This window comes from Varanus komodoensis, unplaced genomic scaffold, assembly GCF_004798865.1.
Source record: "Varanus komodoensis strain SLA01 unplaced genomic scaffold, ASM479886v1 scaffold1, whole genome shotgun sequence".
Taxonomy (NCBI): Eukaryota; Metazoa; Chordata; class Lepidosauria; order Squamata; family Varanidae; genus Varanus; species Varanus komodoensis.
This window is the reverse complement of record NW_025335268.1, coordinates 136,541,867-136,555,644: the sequence shown is the minus strand read 5'-3', so window position 1 is coordinate 136,555,644 and position 13,778 is coordinate 136,541,867. Positions and strand designations below refer to the sequence as shown.

Genomic DNA, 13,778 nt, shown 5'->3' with positions numbered 1-13,778 from the left:
GGAGATGGGTAGAGACCTGTTCTCCCCTGCAGAGGACGGCAGGACACACTCCAATGGAGCAAAGCTCAGGGAGCCAAGGTTCCGTTTGGATGCCAGGAAGCACTTCCTGACAGTCAGGACCCCGAGGGTGTGGAATGGGCTTCCACGAGAGGTCGTTGAGGCCCCATCAGTGCGGGTGTTCAAGGATAGGCTGGACGTCCACATGGTGGGCATGTCGTGAGTGGAGCCGGCTGGTGCCAGAGGTCAGATTAGATGGCCTGGGAGACCCCTTCTGACTCGCTCTGTTTCTATGTTTCTATATGATTAAGCACCACAGGATGCGGGCAGGGTGTCATTTGTTGCAGATATGCTGTTTGCCTTTGAAAGTGAGACTAGAAATACTGGCCTGGAAACCAGATTTAATAGAATAGTCTAGGTGTGTTTTGCTATTTTTAGTCATGCATTCAGGGTGTTCAGTATAGCCAAACTAACAACCGCAGCCAGCTACAAACCCACAATGGCTAGTAGTTGTGAGGGCCATATATTACCTCCATTATTGAAGGCTGGCTTCATACGTCACAATAAGCAACCCTGGCTGGTTATCACAGCTCTTTTCTTTTTTTACCATGATCTACCCAACAAACAATCAAGTAGTTCTACATTATCATGGTTTCCATCCTCCCTATCCAGTACTTCTGTTGGTGGCACGTATCCTATCAGCCACCACACCTAAAATTTGATCCCAGGATGTCAACTGCCTCTTCCTGATTGGTCCACACAGTTCCCTGGGTATGCTCTGTCACTCTCTCCTTTTTTCCGTTTTTTCTCAAGTCTCTCAGCCAAAGCTTCCTATTAATTATGGATCTGTCTATAGAAATCACCTTCTTGTGCCATCTCACTCACACATCCACCCTTCAGTGGAGAGGCAATGAGGCTTGACATAGTGCAGGGACGAGGGACGTGTCAGTTAGGTCCCCACCCCCCACCCCCCATGTTTTCCTTCCCACAGGTAGCATGTATACTGGAAAGGTTTGTCCACTGTAGCCCAGCAATTCCTTTTCTCCGGTACATCACCCAGTGAAATGTCCCACCCCTCTTCTGTCCATCTTAATAAGTAGATATTTTATTTTATTTTATTTTATTTTATTTTATTTTATTTTATTTTATTTTATTTTTGGTCAGCCTACCGGACACACCCCTGTCTGCACAGTTCTCCAGCAAGCCCTGGATCATTTTTGTTGCCCTACTTCAGATCCTTTCTAATTTTTCTGCATCTTTCTTGGTGCCCAGAACGAGACACAGTATTCCAGATGAGGTCTGACTAGTGGGGAGAATAGGGGAATTTACTTCTCATAATTTGGAAGTAACACTTCCATTAATGCATCCCGAAATAGCATTTGCCCTTTTTTGCAGCTGCATCGCATTGCTGGCTCATATTTAGCCTGTTGTCCTCAATATCTCCAAGGACTTCTTGTCTCATTATTACGTTTTTTCTCATTAAATTTATAACTTGCCTTTTCTTCTCTTGAGAGGAACCCAAGGCAGCTTACAGCTTTCTCCTTCTCCTTCTGCTTCTCCCTCCCCCTCTGCTTCCCCTTCTCCTTCCACTCATATGTCCTCCCTTCCCTTTGGATGAACAGAAAGGCCAGTCTTCCTTCCCCCTTCATTGCCAAAAATACATCATATATTCCCAAACACCAACAAGTTTTCTGCACAATCTTCTTCCACAAAGTTATGGGAACATTCCCCACAATCCCCATCAAAATGCACTGCAGTCTTTATCCTAACATCAACAAATCTTCCTAATACCAAATCAAGCCATCCCAACAAGAAAGTTCTATAGTAGAGAATATCTTCATTTCAGTAGACTAAGAACACTTAATTGTTTGCTTTAAAAAATTTCTTCATATAGAAACTATGAGTTACTATCTCAAGAGTGGCTAGTAAAATCTTCTGGTAGTATGCAATCTTCTGCTGAGCTATGCTAAAAACTATGCCTATAAGATATTTGCTCCCAACCCCACCCACACATTACTGCATTCTTTCCCATGCTAGCATATATCCAAGTATCCACATATTTTGGAATGAAAGTAAAAGGCACAAAAGCTCATACAGGCATCTGTGAAAACTGCAGCAGGCACACAGCAATACAGAGAATGACCAACTTCAAGGCCTCTCTTTTGGGCAGGGTTGCATGCTTCTCCACAACTGGAAACTGACAGGTGGGCATCTAGATGACAGAGAAGGTCGAGGGGGGTGGGAACAGAGAGCTACCTGTAGGAGCAAAGTAAACAGTGACACATCTGTTTCTAGGCTGAGATGGGTATTAGAGGCTGGAACACTCCTAGAGTGGCTGCTCTTTCCAGGGTATTATGTGGAGGTTGAACACCAGAACTGTGGACACCACAATGGCAGGTTCAGACACCATGGGAAATCATGGTGGTAAGCAGAAATCATAGAACAAATATTACCATGATTTCTAAAGTCCAAAGGTACCATCCTGAATTACCACAACTGGATTCAGACAATACAACAGCCAGATGGTGACTTTTTTTAAGCCCAGCATGGCTTGTTGTGTTGTAGGAATCCGGTCAATCTACCGTTCCCTCTCTACCATTTATTGGGGTACATGGGCAGGAAAGAACTGTTGTACTCATGTCCAGCTTATAAGCTTTTCATTGGCTACTGTTTGAACATGATGCTGGGCTAGATAAGGTTTTGGTGTGATCCACCGTGGTTGTTTTTACATTTGTTCTTATGTTCTACATTCTGATATGAGGATACAATAATTGAGAACCATATCTGTTAAACACAGTACTAATGCATCTTCCATTTTGGTGCCTTTTATAGGAAATCAGAACTGTCTACCACTTTCATTATAAAAAGTGGCCAGACCATGATGTTCCCTCCTCAATCAACCCTATTCTTCAGCTCATCATTGAGATGCGTTGCTACCAAGCACACTATGATGTACCTATCTGTGTGCACTGCAGGTGAGATGATCTGTGCTTAACTCAAGGGGACAGACAAGCTCGAGCATCCTTTTATTATTCAAAAGCAAATATATGCTGGCCTGATGGAATCATTTAGAGGCCATGATCAATGGTGCTTTCCTTGCATTTATAATGCCATCTCCCATTTTCGCTGTTTCTATCCTCTAGTTATTTTCCGTGTCTCTCTGCTGTACCCTGATCTTGCCCCCTCATTTCAGCCTGGATACATGTGATGAGCACACTCTCCAGGGTTAGAGGGGACAGAATGCTGCATCAAGGAGGCTATTTAGTCCCCTCATGTAGTCTTATCCTGTGTCTAGTAAGGGTAGAAACACCTAAGACCAGAAGATGCAAGCTGGTTTATTGTAAAGAAGGTAAACAGATTCCAGTATGGTAATAATATTAAGTGTAAGTAGTAGGTGGAAGGGAAGATATTTTTACCTGGAAGAAACCACAGATTGTAGCTACTTAAATTCAATTTTAAAATGGCTTTTAAATGTTACAGTATATTTTTCTTTTTTAGAGTTAACTGTATTTTTACATTGTGTTTTTATGCATTGCTGTAAACCTCCCAGAGAGCTTTGGCTATTGGGTGATACAGTAATATATATATACATACATACATACATACATATATATATATATATATAGGCTAGTGATTAAATAACAAATCTAAATCTAAAATAGTAACTTTGTTTTCCTGCACTGAAATGCCACATTTACTATGGTCCTGTCTATTGGCATGTGACACTTTGCAAATTGATGAATTGGTGTAAATTTATGGGGAAATATTTAGAATTCATGGGCAGATCATTCTGAAATAGCCTTCATTGAGAAGAGAAAACTTGTACTCAGCTATAAGTTAGGAGCTGTACTGTCCCCATTTGCTGGTTTCCCAAAGTGAAACTTTCAGATAATGTTTTCTGAATCAAGTCAGTATGTTTTCTAGCATTTGGGACCTAGGAAATCTATCTCAATGTTAAGAGTTGCATGCTACTGAATTAAAAGTTAACCATATTAAGCAAATATGAGTTAACCATATTAAGTAAAAATTAAAAAATATAGTTTGTTGCTAACCTGACAACAAGGGGCTCCTTCCCCACTCCCATTTTATTTTTATTAAGAAGTAGCTGTCACTGCAATGAAATACCTGCTTGGAAGTAAGTTTTATTGACTTCAATAGTGCTTATTCCTGAATAAATCATGCCAGAGTACAAGAAAGGCAAAAACATAGAACGTAGAAAAGAATGAGGCATGATAAAAGAAGTAATGCTGGAGGGGGACACAAGGACTTTCCAGCTGGCTTGTGTAGCAGAAGGCGTTTTGCATGGGCTGGGGGAGAATTTAGGGGAGGGGGAGGCTGGGAAACTCCTGATAGTAATAGCTGCTTCTGCTTTGAAGCAGCAGCTGCAAAGGAGAACAAAGTAGCTGGAGAGAAATGCTGCAGTAGCAATAAGAGTGTATTTGTATCATTCTTCCGGTGGGTAGCACAAAGTGCATGTGTGGGGGGAGAAGTTTTAAAATGGGACATACATCAACCGAACAATCATATTGTAACCCCCCCCCCCTTTTATCTGATTAAAAATATGTGGGTCTTCAATGGTATGTGAGCAGAAAACAGTGTAAGGAAGAAAGCCCCAAGGCATCCAGAGTCTTCCTACAGCAATGTGTAATGTCTAAAACAATGGAAGCAACACGAAGCAACCTATGCTATAATATTGCCTTATCAAGTGACACAAGCTCTCAGAATCATGATCAGAGCATCACTTTTTCCTGTGATTGCTGTGCTATGGGCTTTTCTACATGAAGCTTTTAAGCTTTACCAAGGCTTTGTTTTCTGCATTCTTTGTAGGATTAAGATTGGACCCTTTACCATGTTTTTATCTGGGGTCAGGGATATCTCTTCTATATGTAACGCACACACGTGCTGAGGAATAACAAAATTGTGCACACACACTATGGTTTCATGCTACCATTCACAGAAATACCAGATGTTCCTTGATGGGTCCAAAAAAAAAAAAAAAAGTGTGTGGGTGGGAGGGAAGCGACAACATATGGAAAAGGCCCTAAAGCAGCCTTCCCCAACCTTGTGCCTTCCAGACATGTTTAGACTGCAACACTGGATGCTGTGTTTGCTTTGCTTTGCCATTTTGTTTTGTTCCTTGTTGTAACCTGACGTCAGTAGTTGGGCGGGGTACAAAACTTTTAAATAAAGAAAACAAACATCCAGAATTCCTAGTCAATGGCCCTGCTGGATGGGAATGCTGGGAGTTGTGGTCCAAATGCCTCTGAAGGGCAATGAGAAGCACCGACAAATTATCGTGTGCAACCAATCATAACTGCACAGTAAACACTTGTGTCCAAATGCTTTATATGGATCTGTGTGGCACAGAAAGATGTCTCAAACACTAAGGGTGCTGCAAAATATTTGCTGATCTGTACCCACTGTCAGATTTTCTATACAAGATATTCACTGTGCCCTCATCATTTCCTATTCCACAATGGGTACAGGTTCTTTATATGACGTCATGACCCTACAGTTTTTAAACTGCACTTTCAGTGAACTTTTTAAGAGCAGGGAAAATGTATCATTTATGAAAGCAAAAGACATTATTTTTCCACTTGTATAATTGCACTATATTTCTCTATCCCACTGGAGCTATTGTAGCAGAAAAGGAAACACCAGGTCTCAATAGAACAATGAGACTGAAAGTAGATTCAGTGGATTAAGAAGGTTTTCACATAGAAAAACTCTGAGAAAGAATTGCAATATCAATTGCCTCAGAAATGAAAATGAAATCCAGTGAAGATCCTACCCATGAAATGTTAAGAAAGAGTTTTGGATGATCATGTAGTAAGATATCTACCTGTAAGATTGGATCATAAGATATCTACCTCTCTCCCTCCCTATCTATAGAGAGAACATATGTATGACTTCACATGTTTAATGGATAACATTATATGTAATGTTTGCTTTTGTTTGCTTGCTTCCTTCTCTCATCATTCAGTTCCCAAGGTCATCTATATTAAAGAAAATAATCAAATGCATATGTTGGGGCTGCTTCTGCCTCCAAACACTGGTGATGAGCATTTGAACTGATATTAAGTGGATACATTTGCCTATCACTTGTAAACTAGTGCAATTAAGAATAGACTGAGGAACTTTCAAGGAAGGTTGAATGCTATTTTGTTAACATACTTAGAAGGGAAAACAGAGACTTGAACGCTGTATATAATTGAGAGCTACTGCCACCCCCCTCTCAAAAGTCTATGCTTTCTTTCTTTCAGTGCGGGCTGTGGACGAACAGGAGTCATTTGTGCAATTGACTATACACGGACATTGGTAAAAGATGGGGTGAGAGCTTGTTTCCATATTAAACTTCAGTGGAACCATCTGGTCATGTGTTATGTATCGGGGCATCTAGATTATTGCAAAGACCTGCTCATCGATGGTAGTTTAGTTTCTGTGCTATGAGAAATTTGCTGTCCTGAATGCTGTGACAGGAAAAGGATGGTTTTTTTTCCATCAGATTGGTATACATCAGTGAGAGAAATAATTGGCTATTAGTGAAACTTCTTATATGAACATGAAATAGATACAATGTAGTTATTACAATGGATCATTCCACATCATGACTAGTTCTATGTCTTTTTTTATCCCAAGATTCTTCCAATGAACTTCAGCATTTTTAACATGATTCAGGAAATGCGCACTCAGAGGCCTTTATTAGTGCAAACTCAGGTATGTCCAGAAGATTCTGATTGTTTTTATAATGTTACTGAAATGTTAAGAAGTGTGTCCTATATAGACATTGTTGCTGTGCTCTGAGAAGGAATCTCTGTGTGCAGCAATGATGCACACATTTACACTGAAAGCTTCCTGGGGAGATAAAAAAGGAATAGTATTGATGCTACCAGAAGGAGGAAGATCAGAAATCAAGAAGGTACTGAGAAGATGCTTGCGGAACAAACTTGCTAGTAAAAAGAGCACTCAGCACTTCAAATGCTTGTTGCTACCAGGAAATAACCTGTTGTCAAAAGAACGCTCCAGAGTTCTTGAAACTCAGCAGTCCTGCTGTGCTTTTTTACCCATAAACAAGTTACTGAAATAAAACAGCACAAGAATGTCACATCTACTTATTAAGTGGAGTTCCCCAACCTCAATTTTGGGAAGTATATCCACTGCCCTGTAGCTTTTCTGTCTGAAAGTGTCAGCGCATCAGATCTTTATCATGGATGGTCCAGGCCTGTGAAGTAGAGAAATGAATAAGTAAAAGTACCAAGTTTCCATGTGATTTTTTGGTGTCATTTATTCAGGAGCAATACAAGTTGGTCTACGATGCTGTCATTGAAATCTTTCAAAGGCAAATTGAAATACTGTCCAGTCATTCTGGTACCATTACTGTGGAGGTAAGTGTATATCATGCTGTGTCTGGCTGCAAATTTTGAAAGCATGCATCCAGTGGCACATTTCCCAACAATGAAAGCAACAAGCAGAAATTGGAACAGGAAGCACTCTGATGTCTTCATCTATACGGAATGCTGAAATCTGGATTTCAGGCATGCAAATTCTTCCCACTCTCCCATACATTTGCTTTTGGAGCAATGCGCACCTATTGTCAGTCTGGGTTAAAATGAAAGGTTCTAAATCTATTCCGAGAATGCTAATAATAGAATCTCACTGTGAGTTTAGGAGTGTACCTGGTTTTATTTTAAACAAAATTGATGATGGTCAAAGATAACCCCAAAATAGGGATAGAGCTCAGTGAGTGGCATTAATACCCAAAATTGAGAGAGGCCCACTCTTCAAGCTGCTTCTAGGTGCCACAAGGTCCTTTCTCTCTTGGATTTCAGCAGCTGCCAGCCAGTTTGCATGAGAACATGGACTGGGTTTGCATGACACACTAAACCACTGTGGCTATGAAGCCGTGGTGGCTTTCCAGGTGGCTAATAAGGCATGGCTGACAAGCCAAGCATACAAGCCAAGGCTTGTTGTAGGGTTTGCTTGACCCAGTGTAGCTTGTTGTATTGTGTGAACCCAGGCAACACTATGAAGTCATGGTCAGGCAGAAAATCCTCAGAGCCACGTTGCCAGGGCAGCAGAAGGGCTGCCTGCTCTGGCAAGTGGCTGGCATGCGACCCCATGGACACTTGCCATGGTAGCGTCATGGCAGCATTGGGCCGCAGCTGACAAAGACTTCCTCCTCCCTGCCATGATCGCCAGCCCTTTCGTGCTGTGGCTTCAGGGTTGGGTTTGGTTAGGTTAGGGAAATTGATATCTAAAAAGTGGGCTGCCAAGTATTCCTTCACAAACCCAGTGTCTTTACTTTGTCTTTACTACTACTACTTTACTGTCACCAGGTGAAAACAGTCTTAGGCAGTGAATCATATGAGTCTGAGTCCATTAATTTATTAGCTACTTCATATGAACCAATTTGCTTACAGGTAAAAACAGGGCGTTTTTTTGTCATAGAACGCACCGGAACAGCGTTCTGGCACCTTTTTTTTCCAATGGATTTACGAAGTGATTTTGAATCGTAGCAGATCAGCAGCAAACATCATTAACATAGTGCCCGCAGGCTGCTTTTGTGTCTGCTATCTGGTATCTGATAGTGAGGGCGCTGCTTGGGATTGGTGTGTGTGGTCGCACGCTTACTGCCTGTGACGTGAGTTCCAGCACCTTTTTATTTTTTTTTTTTACAAAAAAAGCACTGGGTAAAAAGAACAATCGTTCTGAAGCAAAAGGCTTCACAGTGCTCCCATGTGTCATATTGGCAAGCATACTGCTAAGAAAAGCATCTCTTCTTCAGAAAAGAAAGCGAAGGAGGGGATGCATCTTTGAAGATCATACTTGCCATTTCTGATTTGTATAAGAAGTTATACTAAAATTATTTTACTCGTAAAAGCAACTGCAACCCACAAGAACAAGTTATAAACTTTTTGCCCGGTAAACTGGGGCATCTAATGTACAATGTAATGTACCACTTTATTTGCAGCTATAACCTTTACTATTCAACTGCAAGCCTTGTGTTTCTCAGCATCTACCTGCTGAGTGATGCACTACTGGCACTATAGCTGGCTTTGCATCACAGCTGCTCAGCCATGCATGCTGATCCCTGTGAAACCACTAGGACTAAAAATGATTGGCATAATCTTGGGCATAATCCCCATAGGGACTGTGGATGTTGAGCAGTGCAGCCAATGGTTCTACACACTCCAAGGGGAACTATGCAGAGTTTAGAACATGATTCTGCATTTGGTTCCCTAAGGATTAGTTCATTCATGAGGATGTACAACTTGATATCATGCAATGTTGTGATTTCACAGTCTGGAATCTTCATAATATATGATCCGTCCTTTCCTATCCACAGTGGTAATGACTTCTTGATAGTAAATTGTACATTAAATGATTAAGTGGTAAAGGAAAACATAGGAGAAACTCTAATACTGTTACTTTGCTTCTGACTTCAGACTGAATTCTATCAACAGCACTATCTTCCCATTTTTGCTTTTTACATTTGCAGAAACCTCCAGCAAAAGCCAGGGCAAGTTAATTTCTTTTTCAAGTTTTGTGGGCAGAGGTGTGGTGTAGCAAAAACTTAAGGTCAGGTTTACACACAAAACATTTCAGCCAGGATGTGGTTTTGCAGGTCTTAGCTATTATGCTCACTGCTTTCAAGACCTCCTAAAGTGCCTCTGAATAAAGGTTTTACCAAAAATGGACTTGGATCTAAAGCATAGCCATGTTCTATATAGCCTAACAATGATATCATTAAGATGCAGCCAGAGACCTCTCTTAAAGGATACATGGAACATGCCGTACAGAAGCTTCTTGCACACTGATTTCAGCCTGCATTACTAGGAGAGAGAGCTGGAGAAATTGGCCTAGTAGGAGAAAGAAGCATGAGGCCCTGTAATCATCCTTTACCCATTTTGTTGCAGGCAGGAAACCAGTATAAGCTAAAAACTAGTGAGGGTCCAGTGCATACCAGTCACCTCCCAATAAAATCTATACAGAAATGTCCTTTTTGCTATTTCAGCCACAGAATCTGCATATTAGTGGATTTGGTTTGGTTGTATCATACTGTTGACCTATTTCCTAGTCTGCAAGTAGGAGAGATGTTCTAAGGGTATCTATGGAGACAGAGAATAAACTTTGCTATGGTTGCCATTTGGTGGGCTGTTGTCTAGCCTGCTTAGTTTGTCAAAAGTTCATTTTGAAAGCCAGGGGAACAAGCTTGAGGCCAGAGTCTGGCACTGCATCCTGGGGATAAAGTTATCACAGCATTCTTCTGTCGTGTGTGTGTAATGGCGTGTCTAGGAAGAGTGCAGGCAGTCTTTTCCCATCTTTCTCAGATAATTCTGGCCTAGGCTAAGTCTACCTTTTCCTTCCTGACACCCACCTCCATCTTCACTATGTAGTGATTGGTATGTACCTTTCTGCTATACAATTCAGACCTAGGGAACCAGTCCGAAGAAAAGGGCAAGCTCCTCATTTCCACTCTTTCTGATGTTCAGGATCTGAGTAATGTTACCCATGTCACCAGAACAGCCATGGAAGAGCCCCAAGACTGACAGAAGCAGTAAACAAAATGTTAGGGAAAAAATTCTTAAAAGGTACTGATGAGAACGGAGTGTACTTACTGGTCACAGAATGGAGGACCTTTAATTCTGAATAGGAGCACTTTGTCCCACTTGTCACTTTCTGTAGTGTCTAGAATCCTGACAAGAAAACTCCCACTAATAGCACTTTCTTGAGATTCCTGACAGGAATAACCTGATATATGTGGGTGTGAGACTGGACATGGAAAGGTAGCATACCATCTAGCTACATTTCCACAATTGGGTTGCTTTAATTGCTAAACCTAAAACTGGAAGATCCATCCTTGATGACCACAAGCTTACTTGTGTCAGACTGCCTTAGAATCAAAATCCTTTAAAACTCCTTAGCTGGACCTACATTTTCTTGAGCTTAACTGGAGAACTGAATGCCTGGCCAACTGGCAAAATTGCTTTCCTCAGTTCTGAGTGATTACATTATCTCTACACATTTTGGAGGAAGTGACCTATGTCTTCCTGATAAATGTGAGCCCCACTCCCCCATTCTCTCTCTCTTTCTGTGGTTGAAGAGTATTATATTGAGATAGGGTGGGTGGAGTTTTGGTGATCCAGGTCGCATCTAGCTTACTGAAGTCTGGTTGACCACAGACGAACAATTCAACACTGCCAAAACCAAACAGGTCTAGCTTTATCAGGTAAAATTGATTCTCTGTGTAGCTGGACAAGGCCAGATTGGGATGCAGGTGTCAGAGCATCGTTAGCACTCTGAAACAACCTTTATGGTATAATGTTCCCTCCCTGGAAACCTAGTTGGAAAGCAGGAATCTGTTGCAGTGTCAACATGGTAAGCCTCCCTCCACTCATGCTCAGCCTGTATACGTAGATCAAAAAAGCATCTATTACAAAATGCCATAACTCTCCAGTGAGCTTTTAAGGAAACACAGACTTGGATATTTTTTGAAGTTTGCACCCCTGGAATTCTCACCATTCAGAGAATTAAAGTGTGAGAATATAGCAATATTGTACAGCAAAGTGTGATGTAGGTTTAAGCAAATCCACATTACAGTTTCAAAATTTACAAATATAACTGAGAGTTTCTCTTTCATTTTGTTTATCTGCCTCAAAATACAACTACAGGTTAGCTGGCAACGTGTCCTGCCAAAAACAAAAAAGCCAAAAGTTGCTTCCCTGTGTTTACCCCACACATTCCTCTAAGGGCTGAGAACTTTCCTAAATGAGACTCAGCTTTAGCTGTGGTTAAAGGCCATGTTTAGCCCAAACATTTAATTTTCCATGTGGAGAAAGTGGACCTTGCTATAGTCACCCATACGCTAGTTACATCCGTACCAGACTATTGTAATGCAGTCTGTATGGAGTGCATAAAGACAGTTCAGAACGCAGCTGCCTGATTGTTTGTAAGACCTGTGGGATCAGAGCATATAACACTGATTCTGCACCAGCTGCAAGAGTTGCTGGTGCACTTTTGGTGCTTCAGGGACCAGGTTACTTTAAGGACAGCCTGCAGCTGCCTGGACCCAAAGATTGGCTACAGAAGCCTGTTCATGTGTGTACCAATAAGATTAGGTCAGTGAGCTGAGCATATTCTCTGTGGTGACCCTATCCTTGCGGAATGTCCTACCATGTGGTGGTGGAGGAGGGGTGGGGAGTGGGGACTCCCTTTGACTGTTTTTAAATAGCCCATTAAGACCTGAATGTTCTAGTTGAGTTTTAAATGACTGGAAGCCCATATTCATTTTACAAATGGGAGTCTTTACTGTTGCTTTGTTTTTACAAGTTTTAATTAATTGTACCATACATTTGTTTTTGTTTTCTTAAGGCTTTGCCTTGAAAGCTGGTATAAAATATTTTGAATACACTTCTTAATTTTTTACCATGCGTTTATGCAGTGGTATTGCTACTGCTGCAATGCCCCTTAGGTCAGGGTGCAGTACAGTAGTAGCTTCCAAACCACCGTGTGAAGATCAATGTTCTAGTCCCACAGGTTTACAAAACCATACCATTGTCCCTTTGCAGACAGAAATACACCATCCAACAGCCAAGACACCCCAGGCTCTACAAATGGAAACCTCTTCTCGGAATTCACTGAGCAGGTATGAACAGTCGTAATTTTCAAGCATCAAACAGAGTCCAGGCAGAGTTAATCCCATCAAAGGCTGGGACTCTGCAGACACTTACCTGGGAAAAAGCCCCATTGCACTTGATGGGACTTAACTTTTGATTGCACTGTAAATCCCACTGATCTCAATGGGGCATTGCAACGTATTTTCTCTCCTGGTGAAATAAAGGAGACTTAAGAGTGGCCAAATTCGTCTATTAAGTCTGCATCCATAGCTAATTCCTTCATAGGCAGCAGAAGACAGCAAAGCTAGTTACTGATGTAAAACAGTTTCTTTTGACCGCTTTGTACCTGTCCCTCCACAACTAACTAACTTTTCCTTAGAGAAAGTCATTGAGAATATGTCTATCAGCAGTTACTGGCCATAGTTGCTAGATGGGAACTTTCCACTTCTGGGGCCATAAGCCACTAATACCACCAGGCACTGGGGGATGAGCTTCCAGGAGCATCCAGTCAGATAAAGAAGATCCTGGATTAGATTCATCTTGCTCTGATCCATAAGGCTGTTCTTATGCTTTCAAGTCCATTCTTACTGACCATTAATTGTTTGCGATCAGCCCAGAGTAGTGCTTATTGGTTGGATTACAAATGTTATGAATAAATAATGAAGCATTTACCAGCAGAGTATGATGCAGCTAAACCCGCCAATTTAATCAAGAATGTAAGCATGCTGGAAGGATGTGCGTGATTTCTGTGTTCTGTACTATACTTGCCCCTTGGCTATAGTACAAACTATTATGTAACAGCAACGTTGATTCTACGGAAGTGCCCCATTCTTTGAAACATAACAGGGAAAACGTGCATTTCTAATCACTGAGAATTGTCTGCCTTGGCATTTCTCCTGATCATGTTCTGTGCAATCTATCACCAATGTTAAAAAGCCAATGTTACTTATCTGTGTGCAAGAGAGCTGAGAATGCATGGCCTGTTGTACTGTAGCTTCCATGAGCCCTAGCCAGCATAGCTAAGGGTGGGGGACAGTGGGAGTTGCAGTCCAACAATATTTGGAGGGCCATGTGTTTCCCATACCGGATATGCACCATATCTGGTAACAACTGCCTTTAGCGAATTACAAAGAAGTAGGTAAGCTATAGGAAGCTGCTGGAAAT

General features: G+C 41.5%; 1 protein-coding gene across 2 annotated transcripts in view; it reads left to right on the top strand.

Annotated features, from left to right (window-relative positions):
* Positions 1-13,778, top strand: part of PTPN22 (protein tyrosine phosphatase non-receptor type 22) — a 53,937-nt gene that overhangs the window by 24,181 nt on the left and 15,978 nt on the right. For both annotated transcript variants that reach the window (XM_044447488.1, XM_044447480.1), the window contains exons 8-12: positions 2,830-2,972; positions 6,261-6,327; positions 6,637-6,714; positions 7,290-7,382; positions 12,567-12,643. In XM_044447488.1, coding sequence (XP_044303423.1) covers positions 2,830-2,972; positions 6,261-6,327; positions 6,637-6,714; positions 7,290-7,382; positions 12,567-12,643 — 458 coding nt within the window. The remainder of the gene's footprint in view (positions 1-2,829; positions 2,973-6,260; positions 6,328-6,636; positions 6,715-7,289; positions 7,383-12,566; positions 12,644-13,778) is intronic.